General features: G+C 42.3%; 1 protein-coding gene across 1 annotated transcript in view; it reads left to right on the top strand.

Moving 5' to 3' along the window:
* Window positions 1–20,312, top strand: part of AFAP1L1 (actin filament associated protein 1-like 1) — a 118,206-nt gene extending 97,894 nt beyond the window's left edge. The window contains exons 18-19 of the mRNA XM_006893751.1: window positions 14,283–14,411; window positions 20,289–20,312. Of these exons, the coding sequence (XP_006893813.1) occupies window positions 14,283–14,411; window positions 20,289–20,312 (153 nt within the window). The remainder of the gene's footprint in view (window positions 1–14,282; window positions 14,412–20,288) is intronic.
* Window positions 20,313–25,299: the final 4,987 nt, after the last annotated feature.

Genomic DNA, 25,299 nt, shown 5'->3' with positions numbered 1-25,299 from the left:
TCTATGCCCACCATTACCCTGGCATTTTGGGTCCCCGCCAGATCTTTCCCATTTCCTTAACCCCCTCCCACCACGCACCAAATTGTGTGAGTGTGTGATCTCCCTGCCCGTCTTCACCCTCTGCTCCCCCTCTCTCCCCCTTGGATCCTCATACACAGCTTAGTAGTTATCCTTCTAGTTCTACGATAATGGTCTTACACAGAGTTAGTTCACTCAGCATAATGCTCTCCAGTCTCTCCCAAGTTATTCAGTATTTTTTAAAAATTGTTGCTTCTGAGTGCTATATAGCATTCCATGTGTGAATGTACCACAGTTTCTCATTCCACTCAGTTGTGGTTGAAAATTTGGGCTGTTTCCATGTTTTTGAGATGATGAATAATGTTGCTATGAACTTTGGTATACAGATGTCCATTTGTGTCTCGGTTCTGATTTCCTTGGGGTATATTCCTAGCAGTGGAATAGCTGGTGGGATTTGGTACAACCTCTCTGGAAGGTAGTTTGATGTTTTCTCAAAAAGCTGAACGTAGAAACTCCATATAACCTGCTATGAGTCACAGGCAACTCGACAACACATAACAACAACAACACATTCCACTGTTAGGAAAGTTATGCAAGTATTCAGGTCTTTCGTTCATTGGGTCACTATGAGTCATCTATGACTCGATGGCACTTAACAAGAACAAGATAAAGAGACCTCAGTTGGCCTAGTGGACAGAAAGTCATGCTACCAAGCCAAAGGTGGGTGATTTTAATCTGCGGCCCTCAGGCCTGGTGTTAATTGTCTTTGGTCAAATATTCTTCGAAGTGGTGTAACACTGGTCTGTCCATTTGCTGTACAGAGGGAACTCGTGGTTGCTGGGATGCTGAACACTGTGACACTGTTGAGTCAAATGTGATAATGGTTACCCGTGGTGCACAGTATTTGGTGGAGCTCCCCAGTTAAAATAAGCTTGGAAGCAGGAGTGCCATCCACTTCTGAAATAGCTCGCCTCTGGAAGCTCTTTGAACTTGGAGAAACAATGAAAGTTATACAAGTGTTCAGGTTTTTCATTTATAGGGTTGCTATGAGTCGTCTACGACTTGATGGCACTTAACAACAACAAAAAGCTGAGTGTAGAAACTCCATGTAACCCAGCTATTCCACTGTTAAGGAACCACTGGATTTTTATTATGAAGATGTTCCTAGGAGTAACTTTAGTGTGACTGAAGGTAATAGTTATCATATGTTGAATAAGATTGTTGTTGTGAGGTGCCCTGAGTTGAGTCCTTCTCATAGTGGCCCTGTGAACAATAGATCTGAGCCCTGTCCTCTCCTGTGCCACCATCTCTGACACGCTTGAGCCCATTGCTGCAGCCACTGTGTCAGTCCATCTATTTAAGGTCCTCCTCTCAGAGCTCTGGTGGCTTAGTAGTAAGGAACTGTGCTGCCAGTGCAAAGGGGCGAAGCCTGAAACCAGCAGCTGCTCCGCAGAAGAAAGATGAGCAGTCTCCACCTGTACGATTTGCTGCTTCTAAAATCCACCAGAGGTTCAGCTATGAGTCAGTCCTGACTTGGTGGCCCATAACAACAACCTGAATAAGAACAGCAAACTAGAATGGATCAATTACTATATGCCTTTGCTGAGGTGCAAGGATGACAGTCTAGAGATTAAGGTGCACCTGATTCATGGTCTTTGCAATTACTTGCAATTCATCAGAGGGCTGGACAATGAATAAAGATGACAGAAGAAGAACTGATGCCTTTGAGTTGTGATGCCGGAGAAGAGTACTGAACATACCACGGACTGCCAAGAGAAAAAATAGGTCTAGTCGGGAGAGAGTGAAACCAAGCTACTCTTTGGAAGCTAGGATTTTGAAGCTTCATCTCACATACTTTGGGCACATGGGCAAGAGGTGTCGATCCTCGGAGAAGGACATCATGTGCTTGGAAGGATGGAAGGACAGCACAGGAGAGGAAGACGCCAAATGAGATAGATTGACACAGTGACTAGGGTAGAAGGGGCAGATGTGTTGGAGACAGTAAGATTGCCTCAGGACCGGACAGAGTTCAGCACTATTATGCATAAGGTCACTATGAGTCACAGGCAACTCAACAGCACATAACAACAACAACAATATAGCATTTAACCATTTCATGTTCACAGCAATGTTTTGACATAGCACTTTATCTATTTCAATCCATTTGGCAGATGAAGAAACTACTAATATTGAGACTTGCTGTTGAGTAAATTTGTTAAGTGAGAGATGGGATTCCAAACCCAGACAGTCTAACACTCCAGATCACTGCTGTTAGCCATAGTGGATGTGCGCCTCTCCCAGGAGTCTAAGATCCCAGGCTCTGTACCTGCATTCATTACCTTTAATCCTCCCAAAAATCCTGCAAAGTGGGCATTCTCAGCTTATTCAAGGAGAGGGATCCCCCTTGTCTCAACACTGTTGACCAAGTAATTCTTTATTGTAGAGGTCTGTGCTTAAGGACACTTGGTGGTGCAGGTGTTAAGCCTAAGGCTGCTAACAGAATGGTCAGTTGTGCAAACCAGCTGCTCCCTAGAACAAAGTTTTGGCTGGCCATCTCCTTAAAGACTGCAGCCTTGGAAACACACTGGAGCCATTCTACTCAGCCCTCTCGGGGCTCCCTGAGTGAGCATCAATGACAGCAGAGAGTGGTGGTGGGAGGCCCTGCGGAACTGCTGGTAGCACTCCCGATGTCTTCTATTTGCTAACAGCAGTACCCCCTCCACAAATTATTCATGACAAAAAGTGTCTTCGAACATTATGCTCCACAGGAGATGCCTTCAGTTGAAAATTCTGGTAAAAATTAGCAGTTGTTCTTACGTGCCATCGAGTCGCTTATGACTCATAGTGACCGTATGTACAACAACCCTAAACTCTGCTCTGTCCTGTGCCAATTGCACTGTCTCTGACACTCCCATCCCAATTATCCCAGTCACTGAATTTAATACCCCTCATAGAGGGTCTTCCCCTCCTGTGCTGTCCCTCCACCCTACCAAGCATGATGTCCTTCTCCAAGGACCGATCTCTCCTCACAACATGTCCAAAGTATGTTAGACGGAGCCTCAGAATCCTTGCTTCCAAGGAGCCACCTGGTTTAACCCTTTCCAGGATGAATCTGTTTGTTTTCCTAGCAGTATGCTCTTCTCCAGCACCACAGCTCAAAGGCATCAATTCTCCTTCTGTCCTCCTTGGTCATTGTCCAACTCTCTGATGCATAACAAGTGATTGCAAAGACCGTGGCCTGTATCAGATGCAGCTTAGTCTCCAGAGAGATACCATTGCTCTTCAGTACTTTGGAGAGGTCCCTAACAGCAGACTTTCCCATGGCAATGCGCCTTTTAATTTCCTGGCTGCTGGTGCATAGAGTATTGACTGTGGAGCAAGCAAACTAAAGCTGTGAACAATCTCAATCTCTTCACCATCCATCCTGATGCTGCCAATTGGTCCAGTGGTGAGAATCTTTGTCTTCTTGACATTGAGCCTCAATCCATATTGGAGGCTGCAGTCCTTGATGCTCTGCAGCAGGTGCTTCAGGTCCTCCTCAGTTTCAGCAAACAGGGTAGTGTCATCTGCATAATGCAGATTTTTGATGGATCTTCCACCAATCTTGACCCCACATTTCTCCTCATAGAGCCCAGCCTCCCGGATAATCTGTTCTGCATATAGGTTGAAAAGGTATGGAGATAGGTTGCATCCCTGGTGTACACCCTTCCCAATTTTGAACCATGCAGTGTTCCCTTGCTCTGTTCTGACGAATGCCTCCTGGTCCAAGTATAGGTTTCTCATTAGCACGATCAAGTGTTCTGGGATTCCCATTCTTCTCAGAGTCAGCCACAGTTTATGATCCACACAGTTAAACACCTTTGCATAGTCAGTGAAACACAGATAGACATTCCTCTGTTATTTCCTGCTTTCAGCTAAGATCCATCTAACATCAGCTACAATATCCCGAAGTACCAAGACCCCTTCAAAACCCAGCCTGGACTTCTGGCAGTTCTCTGCTGATTTGCCGTTCCAGTCGTTTTTTAATAATCTTCAGTAGAATCTTGCTTGCATGATTACCAGTAGTCCTATTATTATTCATCATAGCTCTTAACTATGATTTGTAAATAGGTATGCATTTACATTTGTATAGCTAATGCCTTTTTTCTCAGGTATGTTTTCCCCTGTTTTTTTTTCATTATGTCCTTAGTTCTTTATGCATAAAAAATAACTTCTCCGATAAAAGTATCAAGTGTCATTGGAAGTTGTATTATTATTGTTCTCAAAGGTCACCCTGCCAGGTCCCACCATACCCAGTGACTCCAGAGTTGGCACTGGTTCTTACGGACCTTGCATTTCTTCCTTGTACTAGCTTCCTAGGTCATGTCTTCACAAATGGCCACAAAGTCAGTGGCTTAAGACCACAGAAATGTATTGTCTCGTGGCTGTGGAGGCCAGAACTCAAGGTGTCAGCAGAAGCACTTTCTCCATGAAGGCTCTAGGGAAGGGTCCTTCCTTGCCTCTTCCAATTTCTGGCAATCCCAGGAGTTTCCTGGTTTATGGCAGCATATCCAGTCTGCATAGATCCATCCTCACATGGCCTTCTTCTCTATCTTTTTCTTTTAAGAACCAGTTATGGGGATTAAGTTGTTGTAAGATGCCAGCAAGTTGACTATGCCTCCTAGAGACCCTATGAACAACCTATTAAAGTTCAGAGTCTTATTTTATCCTGCACCATCTCCTAATCTCAGCCATGCTAGAGCCCACTGTTAGTCACCGTTGTCAGTTTACCTTGTGCAGGAGTCGTCCTCTCTTTAACTCATCCTCTGCCTTTCCCAGCATATATTTCCCCAAAGACCAGCTCCTCCTAATAACATGACCAAAGAAAATGACACGACGTTTTCCCATTTTTGCACTTCCTCCAAAGAGATTTTTTTTCCTCTTGGCAGTTCATGGAATATTCTACACCCTCTGCCAGTACCATAATTTAAAGTCATAAATTCTTCCTTGGTCATTGACTTCCACAAGCTTAGGAAACAATTGAAAATACTATGGCTTGGAGCAAGTGTACTTTAGTCTTGAAAGTGATTTCCTTGCTCTTTAGCACTTTGAAGAGAACCTTGGGAGCAGATTTCCCCAGTCAACACTCCCTTTGTTTTCTTGACTGTTTACACCATGAGTGTTGATTGCAGCTCCAAGTAAAATGAAGTCATTGACACTTCAGGCTTCTCTCCATCTATCTTTATGTTTCCTATTGGTCCAGTGGTGAGGATTTTCGTTTCCTTGATGTTGCAGTGTAATCCATATTGATGGCTGCAGTCTTGGCTCTTCTTCGCTAAGTGCTCCAGATTCTTCACTTTCTGCACGGTTACGTCAGTGCAAATGGTTGAATCTTCCTCTAGTCATGATTCCACATTCTTTTTCATAGAATCCAGCTTCTCAAATGATTTGTCCATTTCAGTGTACAGACTGAATAGATACGGAGAAAGGACACATCCCTGACCCAGACCTTTTCTGATATTAAACCATTTCTATTGTTCCCTTTTTCTGTTTGAATAGTTGCTTCTTGATCTATGTGTACTTTTACATAAACACAATTAAGTTTTCTTGGATTCCCATACTTCTCAATTCTTCTTACCCATAATTTGTTATAATCCACACTGTCAAATGTCTTTGCATAATCAATAAAACACAAGTAAACATCTTTCTTATATTCTCTGCTTTCAGCCAAGATCCATCAAATATCAGCAGGGATATCCCTCACACCAGAACCTCATCTGAATCCAGCTTGAATTTATGGCAGTTCACTCTCTATGGACTGTTCCAGTCATTTAAAAATAATCTTCAGCAAGATTTTACTTGCATGTAATATTAATAATGTTGTTGTTAATATGTGTCCTTGAGTTGCTTGTTGTCATAGCAACCTGATACACAATAGCTCTGAACCCTGCTCTATCCTGATCCAGTCACTGTGACTCTGACACTCTCATTACCCCAGTAACTGTGTCAATCCATCTCCTCCAAGGTCTTCCTGTCCTGCGCTGTCCCTCCACCTTCTGAGTATGATGTTCTTCTCCAAGTGCTGGTCCCTCATAGCAACATGTTCAAAGTATGTCACATGGAGCCTCAAAATCCTTGCTTCCAAGGAGAAGCTTTGTTTCACCCTCCCTGGGACAGACCTGTTCATTCTCTTGGCAGTTCGTGTTATGTTCACTACTCTTCTCTAACACCACATCTCAAAGACATCAATCTTTTACTGTCATCTTTGGCCATCTTCCAGCTCTCTGATACATGGCAAGTAATTGTGAAGACCATGGCCTGGATCAGGTGTATCTCTGTCTTTAGACCGACATCATTGCTCTTCAGCACTCTGGAGAGGTCTCTAATAGCAGATTTTCCTAATGCAATTCATCCTTTTTTATTATTGTTATTAATTTTTTTATTTCCTGACTGCTGGTGTGAAAAGTGTTGATTGTAGAACTGAGCAAGCTGAAATTACTAACAACTTCAAACTCTTCTTCATCTGTCACAGTGTTGCCAGTTGGACCAGTGGTGAGAATCTTCATTTTCTTGATGTTGAGCTTCAATTTATTTGCAGGCTATAGTCCTTGACCCTATACAAGCATACACTAGTACTTAAAATGTGGATGTGAGAAGCATGAGTGCAGGAAAATTGGATGTTCTTAAGAGAGAAATGGAATCCAAAAATATTGACACACTAGGCATTGGAGAAATTAGATGGATTGGCAAGGAACATTCTGAATCAGTCAATCATGTGATCTACTATGTCAGAGATGAAAAGGTAAGGAAAAACTGGGTCTCATTCATAGTTAAAGAGACCATGTCCAGATTCATCGTGAAAGACAATGTTGTTAGTGACAGGATAACATACATACGCATACAAGGAACACCTGACCATCATTCAAATATATTCACCACCAATCAGAGCCAAAGAAGAGGAAATAGATTATTTCTACCAACTTTTGCAGTCAAAATTGATAGAACCTGCAACCAGAATGCACTAATAATAATGAGTGATTGGAATGCAAAAGTTGGGGACAGAGAATAAAGATCAGAAGTCAGAAAACATGGGCTTGGTGACAGAAATTATGCTGGGGATAGAATGATAGAATCTTGTACAAGAAATTATTTATTTCATAATCAATAATTTATTCATTGTGAATACCTTTTATAAGAAACAGTGACTATACACATGGAATTCACCTGATGATATGCACATAAATCAGATAGTTTCATCTGTGGAAATAATCATTGGAGAAGCTCAAAATCAGTTGTGAAAACTATGGAGGCACTGATTGTGGAAAAGACTGTCAACTAACTACTCTTATGCAAATTCAAACTGAAGCTAAAGAAAATTAAATCAAATCTACAAGAACCAAAATTTGACTTTGAGTCTATCCCACCTGAATTTAAAAAACATCTCAAGAATAGGTTTGAGGTCTTGAGTGAAGGCTAGATCAGCTGTGGGAGGATATCAAGAATATTATCTATGAAGATTGCAAAGGTCATTATGAAGACAAAGGAGGAAGAAAAGACCAAGTTGAATTTCAGAAGAGACTCTGAATATTGCACTAGAGCGCCAAGAAGCCAAAGCAAAGGGAAGAAATCCGGAAGTTGAGGAACTGAACAGATTTCCAAGGGCAGCTCTGGAAAACAAAGCAAAGTATTATAATGAAAAGTGCAAGAAGCCAGAGTAGGAAGATCAAAAGGGATGAACTCACTTGGCATTTCTTTTTATTTTTTTTTATTCAGTTTTAATGAAAGTTTACAGAGACTTTGGATTTCCACTCATTCATTGTTGCACTGTTCTCCCTGCCCACACCTCCCCCTCAGTTTGTTCTTCTCTTTGAAAAGTAAAAGAAAAATTCTTTCATTGTTATACAATCCCTCCACCCAAGTCCACTCCACTATGCTTCCTTCATTCTGGACTCCTGTCATGACAATAATACCTAATCATGTGCATTTCTTAAGCTGAAGGAACTGAAGAACAAATTCAAGTCTCAAGTTGCCATACTTAAAGATGCTATTAGTAAACAATGAATGATCCAGGAAGCATCAAAAGAAAATGAAAGGAGTACACAGAGTGACTGTACCAAAAAGAATTGGCTGACACAGAATAATTTCATGAAACAACCTATGACCAAGAGACAGTAGTGATAAGGGAGGATGATCAAGCTGCTCCGAAGGAACTGGCAAGAAACAAGGCCCCAGGAATTGATGGAATACCAGTTGACATATTTCAACAAACAGATGCAGCCCTGGAAATGCTCATTAGGCTATGCCAAGAAATCTGAAAGACAACCACCTGGGCAACTGACTAGAAGAGATCCATAATGTTTCCCCTTCCAAAAAAAGGGATCCAACAGAGTGTAGAAATTGTTGAATGACATAGTTCATATCACACTCAGGCAAAATCGTTCTGATGATCAGCCAAAAATGACTGGAACAGTACATCAACAGAAAATTACCAGAAATACAAGCTAAGTTTAAAAGAAGCTGTGGCACTAGAGATATCATTGTCAATGTCAGATGGATCTTGGCTAAAAGCAGAGAGTACCAGAGGAGTGGCTATCTTTGTTTCATTGAATATAAAAAGGCATTTGACTATATACATCACAACAAATTGTGACTAACCTTGAAAAGAATGGGAATCTCCAAACACCTGATTTTGCTCAAGTGAAACCTATACCTGAACCAGGAAGCAGTCATCAGAACAGAGCAAGGAAACACTGTATGGTTCAAAATCAAGAAAGGAGTGTGTCAGAGATGTATCTTGTCTCCATACCTTTTCAATCTATATGTGGAACAGATCATTCAGCAGGTTGGGCTTTATGAGGAGGAATGTGGCATCAGGATTGAAGCAAAACTCATCAATATTCTGCATTATGCAGATGTCACAACTTTGCTGAAACTGAGGAGAGCTTGAAGCATTTGCTGCAAAGGGTCAAGAACTATAGTCTGCAATATTAATGATATTGTTCAATAATTTCCACATTCTCTTGAATCACTATATATATCTCTATCTCTCTATATATCTATATCTAATCTACATCTAATCTATATCTATCTCTATCTCTCTCTATCTCTATATCTATATCTGAATAAGTATGGATCTCTTCTTGTCAGTTGGCCATATAACTGTCTTCTAAATTTCTTGGCATGGGCTAGTGAGCAGGATCAAGGCTGTATCTGTTTGTTGAAACATATCAGATGAGGCCTTATTTTTTTCCAGTGCCTTCACTGAAGCTAGGACTTTTTCCTTCGTCACCTTTAGTTCTTGATCATATGATACTTCCTGAAATGATCTAGTGTCAACCTATAACTTTTTGTACAGTGACTATGTGTATTCCTTCCACCTTCTTTTGATGTTTTCTGCATCATTCAATATTTTCCCCATAGGATCCTGAAGTATTGCAACTTGAGGTTTGAATTTGTTCTTCATTTCTTTCAGCTTGAGAAATAGTGAGCATGTTCTTCTGTTGCACTTCTCTGACCAGCAGGAAACTGCTGAGCGACAGAACAAACTACTGAAGGCTTTTCTTAGTCAAGAGATAAGAGTAGAGGAACTCGTCCTCACAACTTGTAGTCCTCATAGATTTTACTGACAAGTTTCTCATTACATAAGCAGTAAAATATGTTAGCTGGACTCCAAGATGTTTTTTACTGTTTCTTATTTGTTGACCTTCCCTGTTTCCATAATTACATCTTTATCAGAAAGCAGCTTTAGCAGGAGAATTAAGCTTTTTCCCATCCCAGGGCAGAGCATTTGTTTTGTCTTAACCCAGGCAGCTCTTGCCTTGGTCAGCTTAACCCCTGCCATCTTCCTTTTTGGTTTTCTAACTCCAACTCTGCATATATCTTGTTATACTTTGCTTTGTCTTCTCAAACTGCCCTTTGATATCTTCCGTTATCTCTCTTACTTCTGCATTTCTTCTCTTAGTTTTGGCTTCTCTACTTTCAGTGCAAATTTCAGAGTCTCTTCTGACATCTATTTGTCAATTCCTTTTTTCTGTCTTTTTAGTGACCTTTTGCTTTCTTCATGGACATCATTGATATCATCCCACAGTTTGTCTGATCTTCAGTCATTAGAGTTCAGTGCATCAAATCTATTCTTTAGATTTTCATTCAATTGGGATAGACGTAAGGTCATATTTTGCTTCTTGTGGACGTGTTTCCATTTTATTTAGCATCAGTTTGAACTTGCACATGAGTCATGGATGGTCTATTTCACAGTCAGCACCTGGCCTTTTTCTGACTACTGATATTGAGCTCCTCCATGGGCTTTTTCCACAGATGTAGTCAGTCTGGTTCCTATGCAGTCCATTAAATGAGGTCCATGTGTATTTTCATCTGTCGTGTTTTTGGTAAAAGGTATTTGTCATTGACAACATGTTTTTTGTAAAAAGTATTTGCAATAAATAAAACATTCATTATATGAAGTTCTATCATTTGATCCCCAGTTTCATTTCTGCCACCAAGTCTGTATTTTCCAACCACTAGTCCTTCTTTGTTTCCAACTTTTGCATTCCAGTCATCAATTTTACTAATACATCTTATTGTACATTAGAACAATTTTAGACTGCAAGAGTTGGTAGAAATCCTCAATCTCTTCATCTTTCGCTTTAGTTGATGGTGTGTATATTTGAATAATGGTTATATTAACAGATCTTCCATATGTGTAGGCAGTATCCTATCACTCACAGCATTTGACTTCAGGATTTATCCTGAAATGTTCTTTTTCACTGTGAATACAACACCATTCTTCTTCAGTTTGTCATTCCTGGCACAATAGATCATATGCTTGTCTGATTCAAAATGGGCAGTACTCACCCACCTGTGCTGTTGTTTCTCGTGAGTAGAGCAGAAGAAAGACTAGCAAAGTGAAATGTTGTTTCAGAGGACAAAAAGCTCTCTCAGGCTAATTGCTCTGAGAGATTCTAAAGCCTCTGCTTTTATTAGCAGAAAATCAAAGCTTACAGTAAAACATAATCTCTTAAGGTAGGTAAATGTTTAAACATATGGAACGAAGCAGAAATAGACATGAACCGTTTTTTGGTTTCTTTTTAATTGGGAAAAACATATTGGGGGTACAAGGAGGTGAGGGGGCAGAAGGGTGAGGATGGGCAGGGATGCAGTTGCAGAGCTACACAGTTTGGTCAGTGGGGGGAGCAGGTGAAGGAAATGATGAGGGTCCAGTGGGGACCAGATGCTACAGAGGAATGACAAGCATTTTCCAATGGTAATTAAACCAACTGTCTTATTGATTTGGGAACTGGATGCCGACTCTCTGGCTTCTTCATGCTGAACGGGGGCGTAGATGTAAAGGGGAGAAGGGAGGACGCTTTATCACCTTACTGGTGGTCTTGGGTTAAAGCTGCTTGCCTTGCCTTCTTGTTCTGTTGGAAGATATTTTCCTGTCATTTGCTCCCCTCTGGACTGCAAAGTGTTTTCCCAGGTTGGTCCAGTGGGGATGGCTGATTGAACCCAGAGACTCCATCCTCCTTTGCTTCCTTAGCTGTCAGTTGTATTTCCTTTTTGTCACTGTCACTGGGTTCAGGGTCAATTCTGGAGTAAAACTCAGTGTTAAGGCTACCTATAGGAAAGGGAGCAAACCTAGAGAGAACAAACTTGTGAGTTACAAATAGAAGGGCTTTAAGGGTGTTGCTTTCAGGTTTACTGGGGGACAGGGTGGCAGAAGGTGGCCTAGGTAACATTCTCTGGATACTCTAGGCATTCTTTTTGGTTTTTTTTGTTTGTTTGTTTGTTTTCCTTCCCCACCCAGGGGTCAGATGGCACAATCTGGGGACTGAGGAGCTCACCCTGAGGGCCGCGAAGGCTCACCCCAAGCCAGGGGCCGAGGGCAGCCCACCCCGGACAGAGGGCCGTGATGGCTTGCCCCGAGCCGGGGGCTGAGGTCAGCCCATCCCAAGCAGGGCAACACCCCCCAGGAGCTGGCTGGTATACTCCCCCTCCAATTGCCCCTACCCCAGTCTGGTCCCCTCACCTGACCGAGAACTATGTGGTCAGGGATAGTGTCTCCAATTCCAGCACCACCACTTTTACCCCCCCCCATAAGTGGTCATACTATATTTGGAAGTAGGTGTCACTGCCCTCCCCCTTTATATATGGTAAAGGGATACTGAGAATTGTGAACAGACTCCTCCCAGGTCTAACCATCTTTTGGCAGAAGCATTCAACAGGACAAAATATGTGGTGCATTTAGGATGTCGGTCCTCTTGTGCGTGCTGCCACTGTTAAGTGTCATCAGACTCACAGTGACTTTCAGCAATGCATTGTATAGGTAATTGTCTTCTTTGGCCTGTCCAAGGAAACCCAAACCTGCAGATGGTGGGGCACGCATCCCATCTCCTGCCTCCAGGAAAGCATCTTTGTACTCATGAACAAGGTCTTACTGCACCCTTAACAACCTTATCAAGAACATCAGAATATAGTCTTTGTTTAACAGAGACCTTCCAGATCCCTTTCATGCTCCAGGAAGTCCGAGACTGCATTCAGTCCCATCTGTTCTTGGCATTCTTCACATACTTTCAGGCATTGTTGCCAAGTCCTTTCGCATATACTCCTTGACCACTAATAGCCCTAGTGAACTAGAATGACTCTACATAAGTTCACTTATGTCTCAAATTTTAATCTTTATGCATTCAATTTTCTTTTGACAACTTCCAGTTTTCTTGGACTAAGAGTCCACCATAAATCCTAGAAGATCTTAAGATCTTTGGCTAATTACACCTGCATATAGACATTTATGAGCCCTAATGGTAAGGAACTGTGCTTCCAACCCAAAACATGGGTTCAAATCCACCAGTTGCTCCTTGGGAGAAAGATGAGCTGTCTCCTCCTGTGATGAACTGCCTCTGGAAGCCCACTGGAGGGTCAGCTATGATTCATTTTCAAGTTCACAATACACATCAACAACATACACATTTGTACAAATTATCCTAACTCACAAGGTTTCCAAGGATGTAAATCTTTATGGAAACAGACTGGCACATCTTTCTCTCACAGACTGGCTAATGGATTCAAACCACTGACCTTTCAGTTGGCAACTATTTGCTCCATCACTGGGCCCCCAGGGCTCTTTATTACATCTGTGAAGACCATAGTCCCAAATAAGGTCAGATTCTGAGGTTTCAGGAAGACATGGATTTTAAGAGCATGTTATATGACTCAGTATAGTTTCTATGGGTTTGGGTCTTGCCTCATTTTACAGATGAAGAACATGAGGACCAGAAACAAAACAACACCCCAGAGTCACAGAGGGTTGTGGAGGAGCTGGACCCATATTTCTTTATCCAGCTCACTTCCCTTCCACCATTCGTGAGCACTTTTCTCTCCACTTTTGTTCTTTTACATTCCCTGCGGAACTAAAGAGGAGTCTTCTCTATTCTCAGTCTTATTATGCTGTCAAACTTAAGAAACTATGTCCAGCAGACTTAGCTATGGAAATCAGTGTCTATGGCAATTAGTGTTAAAATGCTAAATGATCTTTCACTGTGTCACCTGTAAACCTCAAACCAGAACCAACCCACTGCTGTGGAGTCCTGACCTTCCACAGAGTTTACATCAAGGCTGTATGTCTTTCCAGAGGAGTCTGCAGAATTCAAATCTCTAATTTTGTGGTTAGCAGGAAACCACCAGAACTCCTGGATATCTACTAGGTGCTAAGGAGTCTAGTGGCCTCAGGGATAAGGAGCTGTGCTGCCAATCCAAAGGTGGGCCCGTTCAAATCCACCAGCTGGTCCATGGGAGGAAGATGGGCAGTCTTTTCCAACACAATTTACCGCCTCTGAAAACTCTCTGGAGGGAAGAGCTCAGTTCCAACGCGATAGCCCACAACACTATGTAGAAAATTATAAGCACAGAGGGTAAGCGATAAGGATATGGGGCTTGAATCTTTGCTTTCCCGCCTCTGATGTGATCTTAAACAGGGGATTTATCTCTCCAAGCTTCATTTTTTAAAAATTACTTTTAGTAGACATTTATGACTACTAAGAGTATCTACTTCATGCATTCATCGAAAAGTTCAATGAGCTAATCAGTGCAAAGCCTTGTGTACAGTGAGGTGAAGTCATTTTAGTTTTATTGTCTTTATCCTAAGACTCTCCAGTCTGTCCCTCCCTTCACGCTGTGTGAGGCTTGCATGTTTATGGAATGCTGTTCTGAAGTGCTCACATCCTTTTAAGGACTGAGTGTAGGTAGCCAGTGATAGCCCTCATCTCTGCATCTATTTTTACCATCAACAGGAGACTGCAAATAAACCCCAGAACAACACTCCAGAGCAACCTCTCCCTGTCAACTGTGTTTCCGAGATGAGGAAGAGGAGCCCGTCCATCGTAACCTCCAGCCAAGGAAGGGTGCTCCAGAAAGCCAAGGTACAGTTTCGCTCAGCTGAAAGCATGCTGAGAGCTGCAAGCGTCTTTTTCATGGAACCTCACTGAGCATCTGAAAGCCGCTATTGAGACAGGCAGAGAATTGCCAGGACATTCAAGAAATAAAACTCATGAACTTTACTTGGAGGGGAATACATTCAGATCGCATTCAAAGTATCTTTACTTTCTTTAAACTTATAGTTCTAACACGGGAGCTCTGGTGGCTTACGGGTAAGGAGTTTTGCTGCCAGCCTGAAGGTATATGGTTCAAATCCATCAGTTGCTTCTTAGGAGAAAGATGGGCAGTCTTCTCCTGGGCAGTTTATAGCCTCTGAAAACCTGCTGTGAGTCAGTTCTGACTTAAAAGCACATAACAAATAGTTCTAAAAAGCTATTACCCAGTTTCTGAGCTTATCAGGTGCTTTGAGACAAGAAAGGCCTCACGTCATGGGTGAGGAAACTGAAGCACATGAAAGACTTGCCCAAGATTATGCAAGCATCCTTGAGAGCTGGTATGCAAACCCCTCTCCTCCAAGTTTAAATCTGAGCCACTTTCTATGAAATCGGTCCAGAGTTGCTTCTGTAACTTTGGGGGCCAATAGTGTTTCAGAACTTCGTAGGTTTTAAAAGATAATGTGACACATATACTGAACATGGGAGTTCTGGTGGCCTGGTGGTAAGAAGCTGCTCTGCACTCCCAAAGACACACAGTTCAATCCACCAGCTCCTCTGCGGGAGGAAGATGGGCAGTGTCCTCTCATGCAATTAACTGCCTCTGAAAACCCACTGGAGGGTCAGCTGTGGGTCAGTTCCAACTCGACTGAACATAAAACAACGTACTAAACAAATATATGACACATGCCAACAAGTTTTCTGGTGACATAGTTACTATAAGCAGATACACTAAAATCCTTACAGTAAGACATACTCAGTAACACTACATCAGTTCAAGTCAGGTTTTGCCCCAAATGAGTTTGTACCATAAAGATTCAAGGAAATTCCATTTCAGTACTCTTTGGGTTGTAGAGTTGAAAATAAGTATGGACCTGAAAAACAAACACTTCAGAAATGATCAGTAATGCATACTTTGCTGAAATGATACTGAGACCATTATAGAATGTCTGAAAAATTGTTAAGAGATGAGTCTGGAATGTCTGAAAAATTGTTAAGAGATGAGTCTGGAAAGAATTTTATATAGAAGGACCTGAAGTGGCTAAAAATGTGGAGTCTAGTGATTTTCAAGGAATAATATATTTTTAAATATGAAACATAACATTAACCTTTATTTAAAATAGTAGGGAAGAAATTCTGTTTAAAGAGGTAGAAAATTCAAAACCTATTAATTCAAGAAATATATTGAGCATTTGCTAAATTCTACCCCTTTGCTAAACATTTTCATATTCTCTCATTTCATATTTGCAATACCTAGATAATTGCCCACTATGCTGGAAAGGGTGAAGGAGAAAAAGACCCTCAACCAGGTGGATTGACACAGTGACTGCTGTAATGGGCTCTAGTGTGGCAGGAAGTGTGGAGATGTCAGAGGAGAGGATGAGGTTCAGATCCGCTTTTCATAGGGTCACTCTGTCATACTCAACTTGAAGGCACCTAACAACAACATCTTGGAGTTGGTTCTGCCTCCTAGCTACTATCCATCATGTTGATGGGAGAAGACTCCCATTTTCCTCCTGTAGAGAGGCCAATGGATTCACACTACCTGTCACTGTCCATTTGCCAGCAACAAACAGTGACACCCTGATGGGGTTAAACACGATGGAGACACACCACTCTGGGAGAGGATCAGAGAGTCAATCCAGCTCAATTTTATTGGGGACTGCAGTGCACTTATATACAAGCAAGTAAACAGGAAGACAGGTTAGGGTGGGCTTACAGACATGGGACATGCAGATTGGATAGGAGAACCTCAGCCTCATGCAGACCACTCCCAGCTCAACAGATGCGGCAGCCGTCTTCCCAGGTGGTGAGCTTTCTCAAGCCAGTACAGCCAAATAAAGGGGAGCTTTCTCTACCCCATATTAAAGGCCGTTGGAGGCTTGCACTTATCCGGAGCTTAGGCAATCTGTCCTGGCCAGAGGCCCTCCCTTCCTCCCCAACATTCCCCAACAACTACCAACCTTACTTTTGATTATCAGCCCAATACATTATGCACTATGTCACAGGCCTCCATACCTGGGTCAAGTGAGCATTGTTAGCCCATTTCACAGATGAGGAGTACCTTAAGCTGCAATCTCTAGAGAGGCAAAACCAACAAAGCAAAACATAGATAGATAGATAGATCTACATATAAAGAGAAGGAGAGACTGGACAATCCAAGTTAAAATAGGAACCAAAGAAGTGATAAGCCAGATGCAAAGCTGAGATCAAGTTAAAAAACAAGCAAGTCTCACCATGCTTCCTTATATACTCAATGTAGGCCATATCCATGATGAAAGGCCCCTCATCCAGCTGGAAGATCATAGCAAATTACATCAAAAGAGTGATTACACTACTTCAGACCTTATCAAGAGAATGACCACATCCCAACTGTCAGATCAGGGACTCATAGGAAACCAGGGAAAAACACCACATTAACCGTCACAAGGAGAGTAAAATTTAGTGGGTGGGCTTGACCAGTCAACATGACAAGCAAGGTCTCAGCCCAAGGAGTTTTCAACTTTGCAAAGGGAGATAGATAATATGTAAATTCCCAATTAATGTAAAAAGGCCATTCCAGAAAGTGGTATGTGCTACAAAGAAAATATAACAAGAAAGAATGACTAGTGGAGGCATTGGAACAACAACTAGTCAAGAAAGACTTCTCTGAGCAGGAGAAGGGCCATCCATGAAAAGATCTGAGAAAGCTGCTTCAGGAAGAGCAAACAGCAACTGCAAAAGCTCTCGAGGGCATCTGATGGAGGAACTCAGTCCAGGGGGCTAGAGAGGAGGAGGAGGGAGAGCGGGATGAGTGAGGAAGAAGAGCTAGGAAGGGCCTAGTCATTCCATGGCTTCAAATTGTACATCAAATGTGCTGCATTGTTATGAGGTGTCATCGAGTCTGTTCCGCTTCATAATGATCCTTTGTACAGCAGAACAAAACACTGCCAGGGCCTGCCCATCAGAATATATATAAAGGGCACCTTTTTGTTTTGGTTTGGTTTTTTTCTTGGAATTGTAATGAAAATTTACAGAAAAGTTGGATTTTCATTCATTCATTGTTGCACAGTTTCCTCTCTCCCCATCCCCAGTCCACTTGTCGATGCACCTCTTATTCTGAAAGGACAGCTTTTTATGACCTTCATGCCAGCATTGTTTGCTAATTTGTCTAGGACCACACCAGCTATAACTTTTAAAACTGGAGGTGCTTTACCTAGGCTGGAATTGTTGAGGTTCAGAGCCAGAGAAAGAAGAGCCTTTATTCTTTCCTTCAGTTGGTCATTCAACAAATATTTGAGTACTTACTGCTTGTCAAGTCTGGTTCTGAGTTCTGGTTACAAAACTAGGAACAAAACCAAATCTCTTCTCTATATATAGCTTAAGGAGCTCTAATGGTGTAGTGTGTAATGTGTTGCCCTGCTAACCAATAGGTCAGCAGTTCAAATCTGCTGATTCCTTCACAAGAGAAAAATGGGCCATTTTCTCCCATAGAAGATTTACAGCCTCGGAAACCTGATAGAAGGTCTGTCCCTATGACTTAGAATTGAGTTGATGGTAGTGGGAGAGAATATAGCTTATAGCCTAATTGGGTAGCCATGATTTCAAATAAATATATAAATTTGTTGTTGTTGTTATGTGCCGTTGAGTTACCTGTGTCTCATAGCGAACCTGTGTACAACAGCTCTGAAGCCTACCCTGTCCTGAGTCACTCTCACTGACTCCAACACGCCTATCCATTGTCATCTGTCAATTTTGACTCATAGTGACTCACCACTGAGTTTCTCAGGCTGTAAATCTTAATAGATGTGGACAGCCTGTCTTTCTCTTAGAGAGTAGCTGGTGGATTTGAGCCACAGCCTTTTGGTTTACAGCACAGAATGCTAACAGACTTCACCACCAGAATTCCTATAGGGTATAATATCAGGTAGTAATAAGCACTTTGGAAAACCAAAAAATAAAGCATAGTAAGTGGAGTCAATGGAGGTAGGAAGGTGACTGTGTTAATCGCAGTAACAGGAAGACCTTTCTGAGGAGGTGACGCGTAGGCAGAGACCTGCATGGAATGTGTGTGAGTCACATGAAGAGAGAAGAGTAAGTGCCTAGTCTTTGAGGGAATGAAGCATGACGAGTTAAAGGAACATCAAGAAGATCAAAGTTATTCCAATGAAGGGAACAGAGGGTGTTAGGAGAGGAGATCAGAGACATAATCATCCAGGGGACAGATCATTCAAACCAGACACTAGCTGAAACTATTTTAGCTTTTCATATGATCTCTTACAACCTCTCAAGTCTGTCATTTAGAGCTAAAACAACCTTCTCATAAACTCATTGCCATCAAGACCAACCCCCTCTAGCAGGTTCTCAGCAGTTATAAATTGCATGGGAAAATGGTGCCCAACTTTCTCCCACAGAGTAAGTAGCTGGTGGATTCGACCTGCCTGCCTTTGGATTGGCAGCACATCTCCTTAGACAATATATAATCAGGTGATGCATATGGCAGTGTCTCAGTAACTTTATGGACACTGACATTTTATTTTCATATAATTCTTACATCATTAAATATTCTTCCTCCCCCCAAACATTTAAAAATATAAAAGCTATTCTTAGTTAATGAGATAAAAAAAATCAAGCTGTGGACCACACTTGGCCCACAGACCATAATTTGGCAATCCTCCTTCTAAAACCTAGTAAGCCATCAGAGGAACTTCAGTTTTGTTCTAAGATAATAAGAAGTCACTGAATAGTTTTGTTGGATAAGTTGTTGTTGTGTATTGTCAAGTTCGAAACTGCCCCATAGCTGACCGAGTAGCTTTTCAGAGGCAGTAAATCACACAGGAGGAGATTGCCCATCTTTTTCCACACAGAGAAGTTGGTGGATTTGAACCACACGACTTTGCGTTGGCAGTGCAATTCTGTACCACTGGGCTGCCAGAGCTCCCTTGTTGGATAAAGGTTATGCTTGTAAAAGATAACCTTGGTAAGGAACACCTACCTCACCCAAGATTTTATGCAGTGTAACTGGAGTCAAATGCCCTTTCCACCGCCTCAGTTCCTGGGCCTCCACTTCCTTGTCTGACTGAGAAAGACAAACTTTGTGGTCTCTAAGTCCCTTAGAGATGAGGCCTCATCTGGAGAAGTGACCTAACCTGGGTCACAGAAAGCAAGAGAGTGAGACTGGAACCTAAGGCTCTTTAATCTGACCAGTAAATTTGTTTCTATAATTGCTGCTGTTGTGCGCTGTCAGGTTGGAGCCAACTTGTAGCTGATCCTCTAGCCAGTTTTCAGAGGCAATAAATTTCACAGAAGGAGATTGCCCATTCTCCTTCCACAGAGCAACTGGTGGATTCAAACCATGTTGTAAGGAGAGACAGGTCCTTGGAGAGGGACATCATGCTGGGTAGAGTAGAGGGATAGCGCAGGAGGGGAAGACCCTCTATGAGGTGGATTGATTCAGTGACTGGGGTAATCGGGATGGGTGTGTCAGAGGCAGTGCGATTGGCACAGGATAGAGAAGGGTTTAGGGCTGTTGTACAGAGGGTCGCTATGAGTCGCAAGCGACTCGACGGCACATAACAACAACAACTTTGGGGATTGCAATGCAATTTTTTACCACTAGACTACCAGAGTTCTCTTTTAAATAATTAGTTACGATGAAAAAGGTTTTTAGCCTCTAAGTCATACTAGAACATTCAACAAAGCTAATCACTTTTTTTTTCTATACTTTAGGAATGGGAAATGAAGAAGACCTAGAAAGATGATGAAGATTTTTATTCCAAAGGACTAAGGCAGAAAAACTTTTTCCCCCCTCACAAGGATATACCAGAAGACTGGAAGTAGTCCCTCACTGTCTTGGGCAACAGAAAGACCAGGCTTTACTGTCGACATGATTTCAGGGGATATTGGGTGGGAAGAAGAGACAAGGGAAATGGAGGACATCCTTATGACTACAGAGGATGGAAAATGGGGCTGGGAGAGACAACATTCTGCACAGTTATGAAGTTCTGTTAGAGGTCTTTGCCTTCTCTTCTGAAGAAGAAATGAAAGTGCATGTGAATAAGCCAGTTCACCCTATTTTCAGCATCCCACTTCCAGTCCGTAAGGCCACGGCAGTACAGGAGCATGAGAGGTACAGTGTAAGGAGGTGGCAGTTGATTACTCACTCAGTCACACTTTGCCAGTGGAATTATGTTGGTCATTGCTGACAGCTTCCTTCAGGCAAGGTAAATAAGCTTTAAAATCAACGGAATTGCCTCTGCCTTCTTAAAAATGAGCATAAACTAAAAGAAGGCATCCCAATCCATGCATGCCTTACCTGCTTTAGAGCTAAGCAGCGTGCAGCTACTGGAATCTCTCCATACTTGAGTGATTTTAAAGCAGACGTGAAAAGGTTGAGCAGCTGACATGTTTTGAGTTTGCAGTGACTCTCCAGGACAGGAACTTGGGTTCTTAATGTTCACAGGCTCTTGCAACCATTGCACAGTGGGACTATCTGCTGTCAACCAAGTCTTTCACCTATTTCTCTATGACATTCAGCCTCCTGCGAGTACAGGTAGAAGTCCATGTGGCACTCCTTGCGACTTTTTCCTAATGACATCCTCACTTTGCACATGGAGGCTCACAGCCTGGCCCTCCACAACTGCTACAACGTAAAACTACCAGGAAACCAAGAGGATGGTGGCTCATTTCTGCCGCATGGGTGCTAAGCCTTTCGTAAACACTTGATAAGTTTCAGAGAGAGAACAAGAACCTCGAATCCTTGCTTCTTGTGGCACTCACTACTGTCTCAACACTGTGCGCACTTTATGGGTCTCTAACACAGTTTCCTCCAATAAAGATAAGACCATATAACTTTCAAGTTCCGAGATTAGTTTAATGGGAGAGAAAGGAAATCCCAGAATAACCTTCTCACGCTCTGATAGAAGCTTTGAATACGTCACCCAACTATGTTTTACAAAGGACCCATGGTGACACAGTGGATTAAGTGCTGGGCTGGTAAACAGAAGGTCAGTGTACAAGTGTCCAATGAGCTGTTCACATGTACCAATTGCTCTTCAGAAGAATATGAACGAGTACACTTCCATTAAGATTGACCACCTCAGAAACCCATGGGGAAGTTCTCCTAGGGTCACTATGAGTCAGAATGGACTCAACGGCTTTGGTGGAAAAGTTTTCTAAGAGCTGCCAGGGACTGTAAACACTTAATGTACTTAGCAGCTAGCCAAAAGGTTGGATGTTCAAGTCCACCCAGAGTTGCCTCAAAGCTTGCTGCTCTACTTCAGAAAAAGGGGAAGAGGGGGAAGTGTTCTATAGCCCTTTCAGTTACTGAAATTCTGTCGAGCACAGTTCTCCTGTGACATACAGGGAGTGGCCATGAGCTGGAGTCAACTCCATGACAGCGTGGAGCTGGAGACCAGAAAGGGGAGTAGTTTGACTAAAAATCACCCTGGTGATCAGTGACTGAGCCTTAGGACTCTGAGGTTATGAACCTAGATCCTAGAGCCTGCATCATGAGGTTTGAGCCCCACTGCTGGTACTTAACCAGCTAGGGGATCTTGTGAAAGTCACTTTATCTCTCTGATTTTTGCTTTCCTGATCTGTGAAAACAGGCCTAACAACTGTGCTTTCTTCTCATAGCTACAGGGAACTCAGTGAAATAATACAGAAAAAAACATCTTGCATAGTGTCCAGTTAATAATGGTCTTCTTGGTGGCCTAGTGGCAAGAAGCTACGTTGCAATCTCGAAGGCATGTGGTTCAAATAGTGGTCTTGTTGTTGTTATGTGCCATCAAGTTGCCTGTGACTCACAGTAACACCCTTCCCTATTCTTATCCAGTCTCACGGATTCTGACATATTGACCTCCATTGTCCCAGTTACTGTATCCATCCATCTCATTCAGGGTCTTCCTCTCTTGTGCTGTCCCTCCAGCCTTCTGAACATGATGTCCTTCTCCAAGGACTGGTCATTCCTGGCCACATGCCCAAAGTACATGAGACAGAGCTTCAAAATCCTAGCCTTGAAGGAGAAACTTGGTTTCACCCTCTATGGTAGATCTATTTGTTTTCTTGGCAGTCCATGGTATGTTTAAGACTCTACTCCAGCACCACAATTCAAGGGCATCAACTATTAGCTAATTAACAAGATAAGAAATGTCCAACCGAAAAGCCCATGTCATTTCTACTGAAGAAATTTTTTTTCAAGAAAACGAAGATTCTTACCACTGGTCCAGTAGACAGTGGATGGAGAGGAGATTAAAACTATCAACAGCTTCATCTTGCTTGGATCCACAATTAACACCCTTGGTACAAGCAGTCAGGAAATAAAGAGACACATTGCAGTGGGAAAATCTGCAGTTAGGGACTTTTCCAAATTATTGAAGAGGAGTGATGTTAGTTTGAGGACTAAGGTGAGTCTGTTTCAGGCCATGGTCTTTCCAATTACTAGCTATGCATCCGAGACCTGGATGACATGAATAAGGATGACAGAAAAAGAATTGATGTCTTTGAGCTGTGGTTTTGGAGAAGAATACAGAACATCCTATGGACAGCCAAGAGAAGAATAGATATGTCTTGGAGAGGGTGCAGCCACAGTGCTCTTTGGAGGCAAGAATTATGAGGTTTCACCTCACATATTTTGGACATATTTCTAGGAGGTGCTATTCCTTGGAGAGGAACATGATGTTGGGAAGGGTGGAGGGTTGGCGAACGAGAGGAAGACCCTCAACCAGAAGGACTGACACAGACTGCTGCAATGTGCTCTTGTATGTCAGGAAGTGTGAGGATGGTGCAGGACAGGACTAGATTCAGATCATTTGTTCATAGGGTCACTATGAGTCATACTCGACTCAATGGCACCTAACAACAACAACAGCCACTAATACTAAAACACAAACCACCCAGAGCTAGGGATGTTCATGCCAATTCCACCCATCTTCAAGGGGAAAGGAACTTACACGATCAGAATTAATTGTCAGTGTTCTTTTTTAAAATGTAGATCTTGGAATGGTACCCAACACCCAACTATGTCCTCAGGGCACATCACATTTTTTTATAATTTAGTTGTTTTTGGTGTTAAGCATATCTTACCATCAATAGATATTAGACTATTGAACTTTTCTCAATCGACTTTAGACTAGAGAATGACACCTCAGTAGTTAATGAAGATTTACTGAGCACCCATCATGCATCAAGCACCATGTTAGCAAGGGCATTGCAACCTATGCTAAGCTAATTTAAACAACCTGTACAACTAAGAGAAAGCTGAGTAGAATGGCTAAAGACTAGATGGCATCCTTACTTATTAAAATGTCACCTTTGGTTATATTTTCTCAGAGTGCAGGCTTGCAGGTTCGAGATGGGCTTAAAGTTCCATCTTTCTAACACGGCTAGGTGTTTGTGTTGTCAGAATTCTGATGTCACTTTCTCCACAGTGAGAGACCTTGAGCAGAGCAAGTTCACCAAATTCTCTAAGCTTCAATTTTTTCATATTTATAAGAGAATAATAATCCCTCCTTAAATGATGTGGCTCTCCTGATAAGACCAAAAGGAAACAGTGAGTGGAGTAGAAAGATGTCAAAGACTCCATCTCTTTTATGAAACAGAGTCTGCTCTAACAATTACAATGTAAGCAAGCCATGGTATAATAGAGATGCAAAATGATGAATGTGTACTTCCCATTGTTGGGGAGGAGGTGAGGGAGGAAATCTGACCTGAAGAACAGAATTATTCAGTAACTAATACTATAACTCCAAGAACTCCAGACTCCAATTACCATATACCAAATTATCCATATTCACATCTAAACTTTCCAACCTAAATCACTAAAATTCATCGACTTCACATTTCTGTGGACACCATCCAAACTTCATTAGTTCACTCAACAAACACCAACTACTTACTATGTTAGCGGAAAAGGCCTGGAGGTTTCCTTTGATAATCAGCCTATGAAAGCCCTGAGAACCACAACAGTCTGATCCACAGGTGATCACAAGAACAACATGGGGTCACCATGAGGTAGGTGCCAACTTGGAAGCTGCTAACAACACCTACTATTTGCACTGACCATGCTGGATGACAGAAATCACAGCTGTGAACAAGGCAGACACTCATTAAGTTCACACTCTTAACTGGGAAAATAAAAAGGACGCAAAACAAAACACTAAGTTGGAAACCAAAAGTGTGTTGGACACAGCTATTTTAGACAGCTCAGTTACAAAGGTGACCCTAGGACCAAATGTAGCCTTCTCTTATACGGAGTATTGCAACAAGCTTCAGTCTGTCTCCTCTCCACCTGCAATCTCCTCCACAGTGTCAAAGTGAACCGAAAGCATACAAAGTGTTGTCATGCATTTCCACTTCAATTGTTGTTTGTTGTTATGTGCCGTCAAGTCACTTGCGACTCATAGCGACCTTATGTACAACAGCCCTAAACTCTGTTGTCTTGTGCCAATCACACCGTCTCCGACACACCCATCCCAGTTACCCCAATCACTGAATCAATCCACCTCATAGGGGGCCTTCCCCTTCTGCGCTGTCCCTTCACCCTCCCAAGCATGATGTCCTCCAAGGATCTGTCCCTCCTTGCAACATGTCCAAAGTATGTTAGATGGAGCCTCAGAATCCTTGCCTCCAAGGAGGAGCCCAGTTTGACTCTTTCCAGGATGAATCTGTTTGTTTTCCTAGCAGTTCATGGTACCCTCAATACTCCTCTCCAGCACCAAAGCTCAAAGGCATCAATTCT

Source organism: Elephantulus edwardii, unplaced genomic scaffold (genome assembly GCF_000299155.1).
Source record: "Elephantulus edwardii isolate Elephantulus edwardi_28Jun2011 unplaced genomic scaffold, EleEdw1.0 scaffold00130, whole genome shotgun sequence".
Lineage (NCBI taxonomy): Eukaryota > Metazoa > Chordata > Mammalia > Macroscelidea > Macroscelididae > Elephantulus > Elephantulus edwardii.
This window is presented reverse-complemented; position numbering and strand designations above follow the sequence as displayed.